The 20,128-nt window shown below is 45.1% G+C and overlaps 1 protein-coding gene and 1 long non-coding RNA gene across 5 annotated transcripts in view; one reads left to right on the top strand and one right to left on the bottom strand.

Annotated features, from left to right (window-relative positions):
• The first annotated feature begins 119 nt into the window (after positions 1–119).
• Positions 120–3,666, top strand: LOC143677067 (uncharacterized). Of its 2 annotated transcripts, XR_013172368.1 has the most exons (6): positions 120–311; positions 402–607; positions 1,018–1,132; positions 1,258–1,357; positions 1,765–1,875; positions 3,433–3,666. It is a non-coding gene; the product is annotated as an uncharacterized LOC143677067 (long non-coding RNA). The 2 variants fall into 2 exon arrangements; XR_013172367.1 differs by lacking the exon at positions 1,258–1,357.
• Positions 3,667–8,907: 5,241 nt separating this feature from the next.
• The window catches only part of GPAT4 (glycerol-3-phosphate acyltransferase 4), a 34,057-nt gene continuing 22,836 nt past the window's right edge, over positions 8,908–20,128 (bottom strand). For all 3 annotated transcript variants that reach the window (XM_077152573.1, XM_077152575.1, XM_077152574.1), the window contains 8 exons: positions 19,629–19,718; positions 19,349–19,442; positions 18,626–18,741; positions 17,671–17,726; positions 17,139–17,224; positions 13,848–13,976; positions 13,683–13,762; positions 8,908–9,986 (listed from right to left, as the gene is read on the bottom strand). In XM_077152573.1, coding sequence (XP_077008688.1) covers positions 9,878–9,986; positions 13,683–13,762; positions 13,848–13,976; positions 17,139–17,224; positions 17,671–17,726; positions 18,626–18,741; positions 19,349–19,442; positions 19,629–19,718 — 760 coding nt within the window. In that variant the 3' untranslated portion in view covers positions 8,908–9,877. The remainder of the gene's footprint in view (positions 9,987–13,682; positions 13,763–13,847; positions 13,977–17,138; positions 17,225–17,670; positions 17,727–18,625; positions 18,742–19,348; positions 19,443–19,628; positions 19,719–20,128) is intronic.

Raw genomic sequence — 20,128 nt, 5'->3', positions numbered from 1 at the left:
AGTCTTAAGCCAATCAGTGGGAGCCACTGCCCTGCTTACATGTTGGATTGGTTCGGGGATGGGCATGAGCTTTGACTCCAGCCAATGAGCGGCGGTCTTTCTCAGGCGCGGCTCTCCTACCCCTTGCCTTGGCGCTGGGGCCTGGGAGCCTGGAGTGCCGCCGCCATCTTGCTGCCATGGGGCACCTGTGTCCCCACAGGGGCGCCTCCAGGACGAGGTAGACCCAGAGGTGGAGGAAGAGCGGGATTGAGTCCCGACAACATCATTTCCGTCCGGGACCCAGCCAGGCCTGACTTACCCCTTGAGAGATGGTTGAGCTGTGTTTCTGTCATTTATAAGAGAAAGAATCCTAACAAAAAGAGTAAAAATAAAATGTTTTTAGCCTGTTTGTTTGCTTGTAGGTTGGTCGGGCCAAGCGCACATGGCGGGGATTTATGAAGGAACCTGCCCTGGCTTAGCCGTCCCAGCATTTCTTGCGACCACTTCCTGGGACCCGGCGCCTCTCGGTGACGTCGCGGCACTTCCCAGTTCTCTGGGCCCAGCCGGCTGGGTAGGGGACAGGACGGGTCAGGAAAGGATCCCTCCCCACCCAGGAAGTGATTATCAGGTGGGAGCCTTGGTCAAAACCCCGATGGAGCCGCCATCTTCTGTCCCCTGGAGGACAGGCCGCCTCCGCGGTGACGGCGGGGGCTGCCCGGCAGCAGGGCAGGGAATCCCCAGGAGGCGCTGAGGTCCGGGGGTTTGGACTCCAACCCAGGCACCCTCCTTCGGAGCAGGCGACAGGCCGCTCTGCTGAGAAGAGTCGGCCGTACTGTGGCACCCTTTCTTGCCCTATTTATGCTATGCCCAGACTACAAATCTCAGGAGAGAAACTGTTCTCATCCAATCTTGTTCCCGTGTCACTTATAGGCTCTAAGATCATGGGGCATCTTCAGGTGTCCTGATGCTCAGTACCCAGCCCCCACCCCACCCCCAGCCCCTGTCCTGGCCCCTCCAATACTCTTTTTCACTCTTCAGAGCAATGAACTAAAGACCGATCCTGCAATTGACAGCAGCCTTGGGTGCCGATGGAGAGAAGGCCAGTTTGCACAATTAGGGTGACAGTTGCAGGGGACAGGCAGGCGGAGGGCAGGTGGGTCTACAGACCTCAGTTTGCAGGTCTTTTGAGGAATTGTCCATGTCAGTTACAGCCTTGTCCACCGGGAGACAAATAGCTCACATTCTTTATTCCATAATCCCTTGTCTGGTTTCTTCTAGGAGGAGGCACCAGCTCCTCATCAGGGGGCAGTGAGGTTGGAAGTGGGGGGAAGAAGCTATCTTTCCTCCCACATAGAGCAGTTTGCCAACAGCCAACTCAGTAAGCCTTGCTTCAAAACCCCTGGTTAGGCCTCTCTTAGCAAGCAAACAAATATCATTTATCTTGGTAAAGTGAATGAAAGCACATTCACCTGTCCAAGCCAGAAAATTAATGTTGTGTCAATAGGAAATTAGTGTTTACCTCTGGCCTTTACATTTTCCCTTTACTACAAAAAACCCTGGATGGACCAGCCCAAATGCAGTGGAGTCCACAACCCCCCCGCCCCCCCAATGCAGGAGTCAGCCTAGGGGTGCAGTGGAGATGGCATGCCAGACGACAGGAGGGGCCCTGCCCAGAATGAGATTCCCTGGTGCAGGGGGAAGTTGGGGGTGGAACAGGGGAGAGGTCCCCAATCTCGGGCCCCACTCCCACCCATGGTGAGCAGAGGACCCTTTTTCTTTTTGCAGAGGTTGAATGTGACAGCATGATGCACCGAAGAGCTGGCATTTATTGAGCACCTACTGAGTGCCAGGCAGCATGGTGATTGACAGACGACCTCTAGAAATCCTACAAAGCAGGTCTTTTTTTTTTTTCTCACATAAAGAAGACACTGAGGTGCAAGAAAAATTAAATGGTTTAAAAGGAATGGTTTATACACAGAGAGGAGATGGGATTTGAACCCAGGTCTGACTCCAGAGCCTGTGTTTTCCTCAATGATCATTGCACACACACACACACACATGCGCGTGCGCACACACACGCACACACTTCCAGGAAGGATCAGCCACAGAGCGTGAGGTCAAGTGTAAAGACAGGAACTCTCTGAGTAAGTCCTTCTGGGTCATTCTCCACCCCCCACCCCCCCCAGGAATGCCTCGCTGCAGCAGGGGCAGGGAGGGGCAGGGCTGGGCGGCTCAGGGCTGAGTGTGAGGGTGTGTGCGTGCCTGTGTGCCCCAGGAAAAGAAACCAAACAGGCCGATAAGATCACCCGTTTCCAGAGCAAAGCACCAATTAAACACAAGGCAGATGTGAGCAAATAAAGCTGTGGCGTCCAGAGAGAAAATCAATACTAGATTATATGTCCTGGCCCAATCATATACCAATTAATACAGAGCGGGTGGGGCTGGGGAGTGGGGGAGGAAGATAAGTGGCCGCAGCCAGCCGGGACGCGGGGCCACCAACGTGCCTGCCCCACCAGCAGCCCCGCAGCCGGCCTTGGGGGCGTCTCTTCCCCTCCACTTCCCACGTTGCGGGACTCGTGCCCCAGCCCTTCAGGGTGGGGGGTAGGGGGTCCCTATTCTAAAGGGTTTCTACCCAAGGTCTCTGAGGAGCGCCTGTAGGAAAGGTGGAGCATGATGGGGGGACACAAATAGTTCCCCAATTTGGGTTGGCAGCTGAGAGTGGGGGAAAGAAGGGCAAGGAGTGGGGGGCTGGAAGGGGAGAGACGCTTTGGGAAGGGACAGGCAACCCAGGCCCTGCACGCAGGCCTTTTGGTATTTAATTTGCTGCAGAAAAAAATGAGAGGCTTCCTTGCGGAAAGTGATGGAGAATCAGGCAAAAATGGAAAGATAAGCAAAATTTCTTCCCCTAGAAATGATCTTGGAGGCCCGGGTTATTCTGTCCCCACTTTACTTAATTCAGAAAGTACAGCCAAGTAATTCATAAATACTTTTCAAGAGGGGTGATAAAAGACAAACGGCCAGGGTTTGCAACACGGGACCAGGTGACTGTGGAGAGGGGGTGCCAGGGCGTTCCATGGCAGTGCCAGAGGTGAGGCAGCGTGACCCACAGCCACCTGCCAGCAGACAGAGGTTTACCAAGTTTAGAGGGGCCCTGTCCCAGGGGAGATGGCTTTGGCATTGTCAGAAGGACAAGTCAAAAGCACCGACACCCCAGAGAGAGGAAATCTGGCTGTGGGCTGGGTGCCCGGCCACGAGGGCAGTTACGAATTGGAAAGTCCTGCCTCGTGGGGGTCAGGACACGATGACCCAGAGCAAGTTCGCCCTTCCACAAAAACCCCCAGTGCTCTTGGAGAAAGGAGAACCAGGGATGGAAGCGAAGCACAGAACAAAAGTGTAAGGGAAGGTGACAAGTTAGTGCTACAAAGAGGTTCCTGCTTTCATTTTTCCCCACAGAAAGCCGGCATTCTTCCTGGACCCTGGACACTCCCCGACATGCAAGCCCCAGAGGTAGAAGTGTCTTTTGGGTGGGAGAGCCGTGGGCCAAGGACTGTTGCATGCCAAAGAAAAACGAAATTTGCTAGACGAATATTTTTTAGACATTTTGCAAGATGCACGGCCTCCCTGACAATTTTTAATGTACTAACTGCCTGGACCAGTGAGCTGATTAATTGGTGCTGGAGAGATCAATAAAAAACAGAAAATTAAAACAATTTTAAAGTGATTAAGTAGTTTAACACCTGTCTCCCGTCACGTCAGCGCAGGAAGAAAAATAAAGCAGGTGTCGAAGGGGCCTCCTGAAGCCAGAGAAAACAGCGCCTGCCTCGGAGAAATGACAAATCACAGCTGGTGGATCAATCTGAGTGCAAGCAGCCCTTCCCCACCACCACTGCAGCAGCAGGAGGAGACAGGACCCCAATAAGATGCTCGGAACTTCCCCGGCCTCCCCTGCAGAGGCAGAGCCCAGGCTCCCAGCCTCAGGTTCCCTGCAGGCTACTCAGCTAGAGAGAACACAATGCTTGTCCACACCCCAAAAGAGAACGACAGGGAGTATCTAAGAACATCTTTACCCAAACCTCTGGAAGTGATTAGATAAGGAGAGACCACCTAACCTTCTCCTGACCTCATTTCCAGCTGCTCAGAACTGAGTCTGCAATATGTGTAGGGGTCTGGAGGCACTCAAAGTGAATTTTGGGACCCGTGGGGGTCAAAGGAAGGAAAGACGTGGTCAAAGCTGTCTCTAGGACAACCAGATCCTCCATTCTAGAAGCTTCTCGTCTCCTCTTTTAATTCCAAGAGGGACAGACACAGTCTTCTGGCCTCCACCTTTCCCCACTTTCTTACTGACCAGTCATATCAACAGGTGGTGCAGGTACCTGCTGGGTGGCGGCCCAAATGCCCCTTGCAACTCTATCATGCCAGAAGGGATGTCTCTCTACTGTCAACTCACTCCCCTCACTCCCCACTAGCCGCTCTAATGGACGCCTCATAGTTTAACATATTTGACTCGAAATCACTGGAAGTAAACTCATAGAGTACAAGAAACCCTAAGATGATGATTCTCCAACTTCCCCACTAAAGTCCTCCTAGTAACAGAATGAAAGAGATATCCACAGGGGAAGGGATGTAGGCAAGAATCAGCAAAGTCCAAAGAGAGAAACTTTCAAGTGACACGTTGCAGAAAATCTCCTGCTTTACCTTGGAGTTGAATTTTGCATGCTAAGTGCAAAATATATTCCATGTCACTCATGTTCCAGAGAACGGTACCACACTGTCCTGTGGCTTCCCTGACCCTGCAAGGGGCACACCACCACGTGACCCTGGGCTGGGTGGGCCCAAGCCTTAGGCACAGGTCTGAGAGGTCCTTTGAAGAGAAACCGAGCTCCGTTCAGCAGCCCCCTGCACACTGGGGAGGGGTGCAGCCCCCTGCACACCCCTGTGTTACTACTTACCGCTCTGCAGCTTCCTAGGCACCTTCCCAGCTTCCCTACTCACCCTCCAGGCTCCCTGATGCAGCAGTTTTCACACCCCAAGGCCATCCAAGCAACTACAGATAAAAAACCTTGCAGCCAAGTTGAAAAAAAAATCAAAGCCCTCGGTGGAACTTTTTACTAGTAATCCCAACTTTCAAAAGCCCCTCTCGGGTTGACAAATCATCACACTAAATATAGCCTGAAAAGAGGCAGGGCCAAGAACTAAGAGTTCCAACTATTAATTTAAGTAAAATTATTTTACCAACCAAATTTTTTTTTTCTCTTTCTCACAACTTCCCACTGGACTGGGAATTCTGGAGCAAGACTGAGCAGTTGGGTTCCTCTATCTACAACAGTCTATTTGGGGCCACTTTGGTCTGAACAAAGGTATCAGACTCATCACAGCAAATTTTATGCCAATGAAAACTTCACACAGAAAAAGATTTCCAATCTTCAGCTATTGGCCCACTTTAAAAAATATATCCATACAGCCAAATTGCCACGTACAGAATCGAGGCATTTCCTGCCACGGATGTGACTTTGGTGGAGGCTTGGCCAGGAAGGGAGCTAGAGGGTCCTACAGTCCAACTTTTCTCATGGATCTCAAATGTCTGATTGCAGTGGGTGCCTGCTCCAGGGTGCGCCATCCAGCTCAGCTGGGCCGAGGGGCTGGGCTATCCCAGCATGCAGCAGGGAAGGGGGTCCCGCCCAGGTACCTCACCACTTTCTGAAGCGAACACAAAGTTCTTGACACGGCGCCCTCAGGCCTGCAGCTGCTCCCCGTAGAGTGAGCCTCAGACTGACGGAGATAAAGTTTCCCTGGGCCCAAGTTCCAAACTCGGCTGTTTTGTTTCTGTTAAAATGCAATTGTTTTTCTCTGGCCTCTGCGTTGACTGCTCAGCGTCAGGAAGATGTATGGAAACCTCCACTTCAATTCAGCATCCCTTTTCTCCCAGACAAACATGGTCGGATTTTAATAAATCAAAGAGCCACACTGTTTAATAAAAATTTATTGACTTACAAGTGATTATTTATCAAAAGACCATTAATAGCAGGTACTGAAATGATGTGTTACTGGGTGGTGCTGGGAGACTAATAGGAAATCAATGCAGCCGGCCGGCTGGAATGCATATGAGAAGCCCACCCCCGAGCACGGCTAGCACAATCTCACCAGCAAAATACACCAGACGCTACCCCTGGTGCGATGAAAAGTTCCCCCTTTTTATTTATCGTTTACAAATGAAATGATCAATACTTTTAATCTAGAGCAAAATTTATTAACTTTCCCATCGGAGAGAGACATATTGACTGGGGGGGGGAGGGATGTTGGTGCAACGGGAGATGGATGACTGGACGGTCGGCTCTTAGCCTGTCCCAGAGTCAGCGTGCGTGCAGCTGCCCTGCCAGCACCGACGTCCGGGGCCACAGGACAAACTCTGTTGGAGAAATTGAGTCTGGCCACCCAAGATGCAGAGCAGGTGGATGGAACCTAAGACACAGTGGAATCATCCATGCATCAGGGGACATTAGGAAGCACCATCCTATCAAAAACGGAGTTTTATTGGTCAATTCCAGGAAGAAAATGGCAGGACTTATAGACCCAGAAGACTCCAGAATGACAAGGGTGGTGCCCACGCTGGCAGGATTCTGCTGTGAGGGTGTGAAACGTGACTCTGCCTTGTTACTGGCTGTGCGTGGGCATTTGGGGTTCTGTGGAGAACCCCTACCACCCCTCATTCTTCAAGCTTTTAATCTCTGGAGGACAGCAAAAAAGAGTAAGGTCTGAGACAGTAAGAAATCAAGTCCCAAAGTTGGTTCTACTCCGTCACATGGATGTCATCTCAAAGAGCTCTGTCAAGCTCAGCTTGCTTAGCTCCAGCCTGGCTGACAGCTCTCTATTGAGCTTCCCGTGTCAGGGGAATTTTACTAGCTTTATTGGAAAGTTTCTTCTCTAACTAGCTGGAAAAATCTCATGTTGGAGTGAAAAAAGTCTTTTCCTAGATCCACAACTCAAACCGCCCAGCCCAAGAGAAATGTGGGACCAACCCCACAATCACCTAAAATACTTGCTGATCCTCCTTTACACAAGGGACTTGTCTAGTGGAATGTAGTCCCGCTAGCCCCAACGAGGAAACAGATGGAATCACAGTTGACCTCACCTATTTCTGAACCTAGACAATTTTAGAGCTTGAAGCCAAACTTTGAACCATGGGTTTATAAATCATGGAAATTTCAGAGGTGGAAAGGCCTTAGAGGTCATCTAGTTGAGAACCAGGAAATTGGACCCTGACAAATAAAGCTAAAACAGCGGAGTTGCAGGTTTGGAGGCAGGAGTAGAAGCTGGCCAGTGCTTGTTCCACTGATGAATGCCACTGGTTTTATTCCAAGATCTTCCTCATCCCTGCTGGGATCACCTGAGTGAACATATTTTATACTTGACATGTTTCTTTGTTGTTATTCCTAAGTGTCATAAGGTTTTACCACTAAGAACAATGTAGTTATCCTAAACCAAATATTCTGGCTTCTGGATAAATTGGGGGCTGCAGAATATTCAATTACAAAGGATGGAGCAGTACGATGAGTCTGCATGCTTGTAACATGGCATTAAAGAAAGTTTAGGGGTTTTATTTTTGCTGGTGTAATTCACACCCACTCCCCTAGCTGTTAGTAAAAGAGTCAAATAGTCATTATTTAAGTTACCACAGGTATTTCTTTAAATAGTAATGATTCTAAGCCCGGTCTCTGCAGTACCCTGCTATGTTATTTGATTAAAACAAAAACAAAATATATAATACATAAATCATAAAATAATAGTACTAAATAGCAGGAATCTGAGAAGTCTTTTTTCAAAGGGAACTTAACCTTTAAAGACCAATTTTCTTTCAAAGACCAATTTTAACTGTCTGAAATATCAGATAGTATCATTTCAGATAGCTTTTAAACACTAAATATCACTTCCTATAAAGGATGAAAACCATTTTTCCTTCTTACACATGTTGTAAAACAGCTCATAAGTTGCTCTTATACTCATAATAGTGTTGAGATGATGAAATTTTTCATTGGTTTGCAAAAGGGCAGGTAATAGGAAATGCGAGGCTTATTCAGGGAGGTAGGAAGAAAGCAGATGACGTAAGAGACAGACTAAGGAGTCAAATAAGACAGGGTCCTTGACAAAGCGATGTCTGTTCAGCAGCCTTAGGAACAAGGTCCCCCCCCCCCCCATACCCAAACCCCAGCCAGAGCGCCATTGTGGAGATGTGTTACCTACAGCATGGCTGGCACAAAACCCCGAAAGGTGTGAGTGTGCTGAGGATGGAGAGAGGAGGGTTTGGGTGGGTGGGTGGCTGGATAAATGATGGGGTGAGGCAACTCTCCCAACAGATTTGAAACTGGTAGACCCCAGAAGCAAGAACTGACAAGGGCTGTTTGGCTTCAGTCTCCCTTTACTATGAGACTAAGGTGGAGTCAGGAGGCCTGTGAAGCCCAGGCTCCCCTGTGGCTGTAAGGGAGCCACAGTGCGGAAGCCCTCAGTGCATGGCGGGTCCGCCTACCGCTCCCGCCACCCTCATTAACTCCTTCCAGGGACTCCTGCTCTCCACCCGCCCCTTTATATGACTTGCTTCTTTCCATCACCCCCTTACATCCACACCACCCATGCCTCCTTCATTCTTAGCTCCAATTCAACGAAACAGTCCTTCTACTACATGATTCTAATCCTGGGCTCCCATTTGGGGAGAAATCCACATCTTGGCTTATGCTGGAAATTCATAATGTCCAGCGTCTCTGAATGGAGATACATACATATCTGATGCAATTGACCTTCTTCTGAACAATTATTATTCCTCATTCTAGAGTCCCTAGTTTAAGTTCAAGTAAGAAAAGTTTAAGTTTGATAAGAAGCATGTTACCTGGGGCTACATCTGCCTCTGGGAGGAAAAGAGAAGGTAAAAATCCTTCATTTCATTCACCATCCAAGACAACTTTATTTACTCACAAAGACAACTCTGAAGCCCAGTGCAGCAGCTCTGAGCACAGACCTCGTCCTGCCACTTCCACGGGCCTGAATTTATAACACTGAGCGTTACTTGTCCTTCAATTTTTAGTAGCACTTTAATCCCCACAACAACCCTGTGAGGTAGGTATCACCACCCTCCCCTTCCTGATCCACGTTACAGATGGGGAAACCGAGGCACACATTAACAAACAGCAAGTCACATGGGGAGTTCAAGGTCGGCACCAGAGTTTGAATGCAAAAGGACTCCTCATTCACACAGAGACTAGTCAGTGGCCCACCTCTCCTCTTTCTATCCCCTTTGGTGACTTCCCAAGGGTAGTAGCACAAGAATTTAAAATTTTGTTTTGCTGAAAGCCCTTTCCTTCAGACTATAGTTTTTTTTTTTCTGTCAAGTCTGCAGAGCTCCAAGGCTGGGGTGGGGGGATATGTTTAGGCAGAAGCCACATTATGTCAGCAGTCCCTCTCCCAAGAGTGGCATGGACCCTTCTCCCACCAAAGAACCCTGGCATGTGAGCATCTGTAGAAGACTAATATCCCGCACATCCCTACCACAGGCATGTGGCGGATTCTCCCATAACATGCAGCCCCGCATCACGTGCACAGGTGGGGAGGGGACTTTAATGGCATTCTTCCAATGGACTTAATTGTAAAAGAAACAAGGCATCTCCTCTGGGGCAGCAACACCCACTTCAGACAGCCAAAGGGCAGGCTGTACTGCCCGAGGGCCAGGGATTCCAGTGCGGCTCTGAAGAAGCTGGAGTCCTGGATCCAGAGCAGCCCCAAAGAGCCCCCAAGTCTGAAAAGGACGCAGCAGCGCGGTGGCGGCAGGGGCAGCACGGTGGCAGCCACAACTCCGGCTGGCTCACGTGTCAGGATTCGGGCATAGTGGCTGCAGCCAGTGCAAGGCGAGGGCTCAAGACCGGCTCCTGTCCTCGTGGTTCCCAACAATCATCTTGCTATACAGCTTCTGTTGTTCCTCTTTGAATGTATCCTTCACTTTCTCCCTCTTCAGACCACCATCCCTGATGAGAAAAAGGCAGGACATAATAGCAAAGGCCTCCCATCCACCCCACGCATCACAGGCTAGGTGCATTGTGCTATTTTCAAAACCCAAGAAAAACCTGCCAGAAACAAAAGTGTTTCATGACTCTCTTAACCTCAAGACTTGCCCTGGGGTCAGAATTGCTATTCAAAAACCTTTATCATTGCTTTAACCTACGAAGGTAGGTTTAAAGGTTTAAATTCTTTCTACTCGTAACATTCATTCTCACCTAATAAAGGATTAGGAGTGTTCTGGCGTTAAGGAAGGAGAGCCAGCCTTGCAAGTTCTTACCTGAAGCTTCCATGATTAAGGGAATCAAATGCCTTAAGGGAACCAGAGTTTAAACTTAGACTGACTCTCAAAGTCCTGACCGTCTGGCCTTATCACCCCAGCACCTCTTTCCAATATCCCCAAATGAACCTTCTAGAGTGAGATTTGTTTCTTCCGAGTCCCACTCCCACCCGTACTGCTCACCACAATTCCGAGTCTAAAGTCTACAATTATATTTACCTTCAATGACTAAAGAAAACCCAAGGCCACTCGCAGTCTTTCTGACACCATTTAAAATCTACAGCAAACGCTTCCTTTAAAAAGTAGCCACACTTACACTGAGGTTTATGGTGACATTATTCATGACACATAATGGATGGAGGTGGCTAAAGTGTACATTGTCTGAGAAGCAGAAGGGCAAACTATGGTATAAACATATGATGGAATATTTTGCATCTATTGAAAGGAATGAAGTTGAGCGGCATGCAACAAGATGAATGAACCATGAGGACATTATGTTGAGCAAAATAACCCAGAAACAAAAGAACAAATCCTATATGGTCTCTTTTAGAAAACACTTACAGAAAATTGGGGCCTAGAGTGTAAGCTCTTACAGCAGTCACATTTATTCCTGAGCTTTAAGCGTCATCTCTAAATTCTAAGACGCCATGCTCAATGTGTATAACCTGTTATTTTCCTGGAACTGTGGGTACCTGTGTGACACCTAACACTCAGGAGTTGGAATTCTGCACCTCAGAAAGTCAGCACTGCTACGTAAGGCAACTGTTAAAGAAGCTGCAAAAGAGACCAGGCTTCCATTAGAGATAAGAATGAAGCTGATCTGATTGGGACTAAAGTATATGAGAATACAAGGTAAAGGATGATACTGTCTGTACTTTAGAACTTCACCTACTGTGTGAGATCAAAGGAAGAAAGGTTTATTTTGTCCAAAACCTAAATTTTCTGTAGCGTACACTCTAACAACCTGTCTGGTTAGTTCAGTTAAACAACCTAAACACATGGAGCCTAGAACTGGGTACCAGGCCTCACAGTTCTGCATAGCCTAAGGTAATACCCAGATACCTGTCAGTGTACGCTGGGTAGATAATTAAAAGTACTGGCAAAGTCCCTTGTGGGACTGGAGAAAAAATATAGAACTATTAAACTTCCCCACTGGGGAAATCCCTGATACTCTCTCAAACATTAGGGATTCCCAAATTAATAGGCCAAGCCCTTGACCTTGAGGTTCGCTCTTATGAATCTTTATTTCGGTAGTGGAGAAGCTAAGCCTACGTATAATTATGCCTAAGAATTACTTCCAGAGAACTTATTTTGTTGCTCAGATGTGGCCTCTCTCTCTCTCTCTCTCTAAGCCCAACTCCGCAAGTGAAACCACTACCCTTCCCCCGACGTGGGACCTGATGCCCAGGAGTGGAAGTCTCCCTGTCGGTGTGAGAGGTAATTCCCAGGGTTGAGTCTGGCCCTGGCATCAAGGGATCAACAATGCCTACCTGACAGAAAGGGGGAAAAGAAATGCAATAAAATAAGGTAACAGCAGCTAAGAGAGTTCTGAAATAGAGTTAACAGGCTGTTCTTGGAGGTTACTCTCGTGCAAGCTTCAGCGAGATATTGCTAATTGCCATGGTATGCCAAGCCCCAACCAACAGTATTCCTGTAAACCCTAAAGAATATGCAGGGCTCCATCTGAGACTCTATAAAAGTTTCACTCACTAAGTTTATTTTTCAGAAACCTAAAGCCTACATAGTTCCTAGGCCAGATAAGCCCTGAAACCCAGAGTTACCAGTCTCTCCAAAAGCAACAGCAAATACCATCACCCTATCCCATTATGTCGACATCCCTTCTCTACATGAAGAAGTTAGAAAGGACACCGCCCAAATATCCCTAAAGATTGGGAGAATGATCAAAGGAGGAGGAGTTGTTGTAACAGAGAAGATAGGATTCAACAAATGAGTATGACTACTGAATCGTTATACTAATATTTTTTTTAGTCCCCAGTGTCTTAGAGGAGCTAGAAGGAAACAGCTAAAATTATGGAACTGTAACCTATACCATACTTTGAAATTTGTTCTATAACTACTTGTTAAAATGTATTTTGAACTTTACCACTTTTTTGTATATATATTTCACAATTAAAAATGTTAAAAAAAAAAAAAAAAGCAGCCACACTTGTCTTCGTTCAGCCTCACCGACAGGGAACAGAGAGTAGTGGACAAACATCAAGCTCTAGAAGCATCTCACAGCTGGGTTCAAAATCTAGCTCCAGTACTATTCTGTGACTTTGGAAAGAAGTTCCTTAAACTCTCCAGGTTTCAGTTTCTCATCTCTAAAATGGGAATAACAATATTTATACTTCATGGGTTTACTTTGAGGATGGGGTCAGATTAAATAGGGCATCGGAATAATGTCTGATGCAGTAAAAGTTCACTGAATGTTAATGGTTTTTAAAAGGTCACAATGCAAGGGCCATGCTATTAGCTGAGACTCTACAGTACAGTTGAAAATTTGGATCTCTAGGACTTTTCCTATAATGCTCACTCAAGTCAAATGCCCTCTAGAGTGGACCCTTCATTTAAACCTAAGAGTCCTAGAGATCGTAATAGTTTCTTTGAACCAGAATTTATCCCTATCAGTCTCCTGTCATATGGAGGATAACTCCCTTAGACTCCAGTACACGGGTTAGCCTTCCTCAAAAAAATCTCCCCACTCTTTAATTAGTTTTATATTTTATTCCAATGTATATACTTTGTTATACAAACCAATATATATACTTTATTTACAAACCCAGACTATTGTCTGTTTTTGTAAATAAAGTTTTACTGGAACACGGCCGTACTCATTCACTTTTATTGTCCAGGGCCGCATGTCCACAAAGGCCAAATCAAGCAGTCGCAACAATGACCATATGGCCTGCAGAGTGTAAAATATTTAATGACATTTTTAAAATAAAAAGCTTGCCAACCCCAGTTCTAGTAGGTAACAAGTTATATGCAATAAATAAAACTCTGCCTTTCTCAGAATGGTCCAATTTTGCCAGATACACTGACATCAGAGCAAGCCAACTCCTAAGGGGTTTCTAGACCAGCATCAGGATTGTTTGGGTGCCTTAGAAGACTGGTACCATATCCTGAAAGGATCAGAGAAGTGACTGCTTAGTCCAATTCATCCTTGACTCCATGTTCCCCAAGGACAGGTAAAGGCAGCACTGAACACTTCTGGGCTGGAACTAGGAGAAAGGAGCCCAAAAAACTGCTCAGTCTCTGGAGGTGGTGAGTTTAAATCTCTCTATCAGAGAGAAGAGAACACTGTGTAAACAGAGTGAGTGATCTGACTTCAGAAATTCATGTTCTCCTAGACTCAGCTGATAAAGTCTGGCTCTAAACTCACCACAGCAGGTCCACAAGTCCTCCCTGCCTGGCAATGGCGGATTTCACCCTATTGGCAAACTGGACAGCATCTTCATCTGCCTGCAAGAAAGAGTAAGACCACTCAACACAGGTTCATGGTCAAACAAAGGGGAATGAAGACTTGCTGTGATGATATTGCACCTACTTCTCTGGTCATGGGAGGCAGGTACCAAACACTGCAGACAATGGCCCAGCTGGTCATCATTCTCAGCAGGTACGTCACCATCCCATACTTGCTGCTATTCCAGAAGGCATCACCAAACTGAGGGTCATACTGAAAAACAATGAAAAGCTGGATGGTAAGAAGTGGACAGTTCTAACAATGTGTGGATGCCAATAGCAACTTTCTGTAATATGTCCACTGGGGGGTAGTGTCTGAAAGCTGCACCCTGAACCACTACAGGAACACTTCTGAAGACTCTCAGCAACATTACCCTGCCCTAACTGACCAGGTTTCTACCATAGATCAATATAAGGACTCTCCTAATTGCCCACCTCAAACAAATTTCCTCGCTCTTCAATTAGTTTTACATTTTACTCCAATGTATATACTTTGTCGATAAAGTTCTCATCCAAAAATAGAATCAGATAATGCACTACCAGATATCCATGCCCAGAGTCAACAGTTAACATTTTACCATACTTACTTCATCCACACCCTCCCCTCTTCCAGAGTTCCTCTCTGAGAGCATGTCAGTTCACTCATAAAAACTTCCACATGTATCCCCTCTATGAGAATGATTTTCTTCCATAACCACCAACTTTTTGATATGACCAAGGAAAAAGCTTATATTTTTGTGTTTACAATCCCACTAATAAAGTTAATTACCTATTTAAATAAGAAGCTTTGCTTTGATTTGAGTAAGTCATTAGTAGATAGATGGGCATACAATGATCATTTCAGGAGGTATCAATCCCACGTTCTGCATTTCTCACCAAAGAGGAGGTTTATCAGATACTCTCATCTGCCAATCACTCTAATCGAGGAAAAAAAGACTGAACTGAAACAGCATTTTGTGGACATGTGGTTGCAGCTGTGTACCTCATTTTCCCAATCAGTAGAATAATTCAAGAGGTGGTAAACAAGAGAGGGAAAAGTGGTAGAGGAGCAAGTTGCACAAGAAGTAACAAAAATAATTTTTTTCAATGGAATCCCTAAGCAGAGTGCCATGGAACTGCTATTAAATGTTTGAAGGGCTAAAATAGAAATGACATTAGCTGACTTTGTGTAATTATAAGCAAAGACCAAGGAACAGAGAGGAAAATTAAAAGACAGAATTTCAAGAATTATCCCACAACAGACTAAGCCGTCACCAGTGGTCATAAATCCTCTTTCACTGAAAACGCCACAGCAGAGAATGCTGTAGCAGAGTTTCCTGCACTTGGGGTTGGATCTGAAGTGTACAATTCCTCATGCCTTTCCAACTAGGAGTTCTATGATTCTGAGAATAAAAAAATGGATAACTAAGACTAGACTGAAGACCTAACTATAGAAATGAAAACATCCAGGTTTAATCACAGAAACTAGGAAATCTGTATTTAATTATTGAAGGTTTAACAAGCTCACATTACAAGACCAAAAGAAAATAAGGGAGAAGAATGAGTTATAAACAGGTGTAAATGTACATGACTAGAAAGAGTTATAATATTTTTATAAAGCATGATATGAATAGAAATTTTATTATAAGTAAGAGTGTAAGAGTCCTTTATTCAGGGAAGATTCTTTGTTTCATGCTGGGCAGACAATGTAGAGAAAGAAAAAGAAGGCAAAAAGCTCAATATTAGATAATGACTTCATCCGGATGGAAATGTAGTTTAAGAGCCTTGAAATTGCTATGGTTATCCAAGTTGGGTTACCCATGAAGGTTTTATACTAGGAACAGTTTCTGTGGAACAGACATTCTTTAATCATAGATGGGCCTTAATAAATCTGTGAAACAAATGAAATAATATGTAAAATTTTCATGCAAAAATGTTTCTTGGGAGGAGCTATCTCTCATGAAGGTCCATGTTTTATAAATGCCGAGAACCACTGTCCCAGAGTGTGGCTCCCTGGGTATCAGTACCACCTGGGAACTTGTCAGAAAGGCATATTCTGGGCCCCAGCTCAGGCCTAGTGAATCAGAAACTCTAGAGGTGGGGCCCAACAATCCGCATTTTAACAAGCCCGCCAGGTGATACTGAGGTGGATCAAGTTTAGGAACCACTGCTTTCGAGAGAGCAATAAGGCTTTTAATAAACACATTACGGTGAAATGTCTGATTCCCCTCACAGCAGCGCAGGACTGCACACATGTGGCAGGACAGTGCACTCCTCACCCCACACATAGACAGTTTCTTCTAAAAGAGTGGGTTTCTCTTGTTCGCTGTTCCCAGACGCAGCATCCTTACATCCATTCTTGGCAACCCTACCACTGATCAGTTACCCCGTGTCGTCCACGCTCATCTGCCACGCCTGGGCTCAGACCTCACCTAGCTGGAAAAGACTGGCCAAGTGTGGGCTTCACTAAGAGGAAGCCTCTTTCCCCAGCCGTCCCCGCTGTGCTGGACAGGTCAAGACAAAGTAAAAACAATTTCTACAGACTGCTCTAAACATGATAAACAAGCCCCTAAAAAGTCCAGAGATTAAATTCCAAGGACAAAACTGACTTAAATTTACTTATTTTTTACCCTGATCTGGGATTTCAACCTAAATACTTTTAAACATATTGACAATAGTCTGTATTGTCTTAGAATCATAACGAGACCTGGGTTCTTTTAGAAATATTATGTATCTATTTACACAATCAGAGAGAGGTGAAGAGGGTGAGAGAGGGCAGGGGGGGAAAGCTGACTAATTTCCATCTCTTCAGGTACCTATGAACAGTGAGAGAGGTATAAGCTCCTGAAGGGTGTAGGGTAGATTAGATAAATTCTTAAGATCCATTTCATTTTTATGAGCTGTTTTTGATAAATAAGATAATGTCACAAGCCAAAACAATGGGGTCATTTCTTCAGTAATAAGGACATATCTGTACCTAAAATCTATAAACCTAGCTAGGCAGCCACATACCCTACGCCCTGCAGTAAGTCACCTCTTCAAGTGGCGCGTATCCTATATCCCTGCTAGGTTTATGAAGGAAGAGGTAATAAGTAGGGGGGAAAATATAAAAGTTTATGAAGGGTTCACCATTTCCTGAATCTGGTGGCAGCAGCAAAGCGTGGGTGTGGAATCTGGTTGTTCCTCAGTTTAAATACTCTTCAGTCCCTTCTAATGGAGATCACACACAACTTAAGCTTCTCTTCCTCTAGCACGTGGCCCACTTAGCCAAGCCCCTACTCTGCTCCACTGGAGAAGATCAACCCACTGACTCCTACCAGCTCCTCCTACTTCCTCTTGCCGCACCCCACGCTGGCAGCTGCAGTGATAGCCACGTGTACCATCTGAGGACGCCTACCTTGATAGCAACAGGGTAAACTGTGGCTCCGATTTCAAAACTTCCCTTTTTGAACATCATCACTGATGTATTATTGATACAGGTTCCTAAAAAGCAGGAGAGGAAAATACTATTTATTTTGGTCCTCCACCCCAGAGATTAGCAATTCATTAAGGATTAAATGTAATAATATAGGCTCTTTTAATAGCTTCTTAAACAGAATAAATCTGACATTCCCCTGATTTATGAATGAATACATAAAAGAAAAGGGTAAAATACTGTACTGCTTCTGTTCTCTTTTGACAGGACCACTATCCCTGACTAACAGACACCCTAGATAAAAGGTCAGAGATACTCAGCGGACTTGGGAAGTCTCAGTAAGAACTCTATTGTCAGAAATTTTACAGAGGGGATTTCTGCTTTGAGTAAGTTCATACTATGGCACTCGTAGTCCAAATTCTGAATTTCCCTGAGATTTCAGTTTCACAACTAACCTGAAGGGGACCTAACAGTAATCATGGAAACAAATATAGGTGAGCAGCCCCCTTCTTACCTTCTGGGAAAATGAGGATAGGTAGTTTGCTTTTATCCTGCACATGCTCAGTCAACCTTCAGAAGAGAAAAATAAAACTAAGGATCAGAAAGCATTATGCCCATCACCTTCAAAATGTATTTATAAATAATCTACTGAGTTTTAAACAGTATTTTAGATGTATAAAATAAGAAAAATAATGCCATCTTTTATAAGCCTATAGTCTAAAGCTCATAAAGATAAAACTTAATAAGGACAGGAAAAACTAGGCAACAACCATCTAATTTATGCAAGTGTCCAATTAAGTCTGTACAAAGATGACACTGCTCAGACTTGGGACTATCTGAACAAGGACCACGCCACAGGGCTTTGCACACAGCACCCTCAATGAGCATCTGGACCCGACCATGGGGCAGCCTCGCTGCACCAGACCCGCAGCTCACCCGGCTCGTGGCCCCTGAGAGAGGCACCGAAGGGAACCTGGTGGAGGCGCTCTGATCCCCATGGGACAGTCTCGTCTGAATCTCGATTCTTCTCAGTCTACTGCAAAGCTCTTTCCATTACTTGTACCTGATTTACATTTTTCTTTCTTTTCTTTAGTTTGAAAATAGAGCAGGACTTTATTCCTTTGTCTGAACTTGTTTTTATTCGTGATTATGAATTCATTTAGAGATTTCAAATAGCTTTAAAAGTTCATATTTTGCTTATTACATTTGAAATGAATCAAAAAGGATAGGAAACATTACTAACAGTAAATAATACAAGGACTTTTATATCTTATACATTCCTTATTTTAGAAATTTTTAAATTATAAAAGCAGCATAGACTCAGTGTAGAAAACACCAAGAATGTGCCAAGAAGAAAATAAATTTACTTGTAATTCCACTGTGGAAAGATATTATCCTGAAATGGTTCTCCTCTGCGTACTTTTCTGATATAACTGATCATGCTGAACGACAGCATTTGTCAGATGTACCTTTTAGCCACCAGGTGGCGATCTTTCACTTCAGAGCGCTCAAACCAGACGTGAGGGCAGGCCTTCACCATGGCTCTCTGAATGACGCCCATGAGTCCCCCATGCACTTGACCCACCTAATCACAGACAAAGAAGCAATTATCAGTGGCGCCCTCCTCACACAAATGCCTCCGCTCTGGGGAGAAAGCCCCAGATTGCATGGTAAGTACCTCAACCTCTCACCTTCTAACATTTTACAGCTAACCATACGCTTCTATTACCTCCTGAGCCTTAAACTGTGCCTTGTAATCAGCAATACCAGAAATGTATAATTAAAAACATAACTGAAATCTTAAAACAAAATTATATAGCTGAGTAATACCCTATGTTAAAATGTCCCTCCCTGAACAGAGTCTCCAAAGCCCATGAACCCAGTCCTTTCAAATCTTCTCTTCCTGATCCTTCACCCTTTCCATGGTCTGCTTAAACATCTAAAGTATAATTTGCAAACATACTCAGTGACCCATGACAGCTCCTGTGTGGAACATCTCCTCTCAAAGCAACAAAGAATTCCCCAAAGCAACAGAACCAAAGGAGATCATCTAAGTTGGGACCCACTCTTAAAAGGTTTACATGTTTCTATACTTACGAAAGGGCTCTGTGAACAGTCCAAAAGCCTCCCAGGCCTGAGCTGTCTGTCTAAAGTAGGAAGCTTGAGCACAAGAAAACAGAAACCAATCTTACCATGGCATAATAGCCATCACTGGCCAAAATGATCACGTCAATAGGAGAGGTATGATTGGCCACACAGATGCCACCGTTTCTAGGTCTGTTTTTCCTGGTAAAATGTATACAAAACAACAAAAATCAGAGCAAAACAATTCATTTGGAACCTATTTCTCACCTCATGAGCTTTATCAGCGCCAACTAAAAACCTCATAAAAATCTTCATTTGGCCCACTGTTCGTGGGTCATGTTTTCTGCCAGTACCGTCTCCTTTTGGATTAGTACCAACTTGCCTCACCTGTCATGATAGGTAATGATAGCTGTCAGGGCTCGCACACAGATCCGGTGACACATTAAGTGGACATGTTTACTCATGAACTCCTTAAACCTGCAACAACAGAATGGAGATTCTTGTTTTCGTTTCACATTAGGAAGAAAAGAAAAGTTGCTGACCCCAACAATTTAACCATTGCAGGCACATCTCAGAGATACTGCAGGTTTGGTTCCAACCACTGTAATAAAGCAAATATTATAAATAAAGTAAATCACATGAATTTTTTTATTTTCCAATGCACTATACTGCAGTCTATTAAGTGTGCGATGGCATTATGTCTTAAAAAACAATGTACATAACTCATATCTGCCTGTTTGTGTGTTATGTATAGATACACAAATATGTAGGGAGACATTTAAAAGAAACAATGTACATACCTTAATTTAAAATACTCTGTTGCTAGAAAATGCTAACCATAATCTGAACCGTCAGGGAGTCAACATCTTTCTGCTGGTGAAGGGTCT

Source organism: Tamandua tetradactyla, chromosome 3, assembly GCF_023851605.1.
Source record: "Tamandua tetradactyla isolate mTamTet1 chromosome 3, mTamTet1.pri, whole genome shotgun sequence".
NCBI lineage: Eukaryota > Metazoa > Chordata > Mammalia > Pilosa > Myrmecophagidae > Tamandua > Tamandua tetradactyla.
The sequence above is the reverse complement of the archived record's forward strand: the minus strand, read 5'-3'. Positions and strand labels throughout refer to the sequence as shown.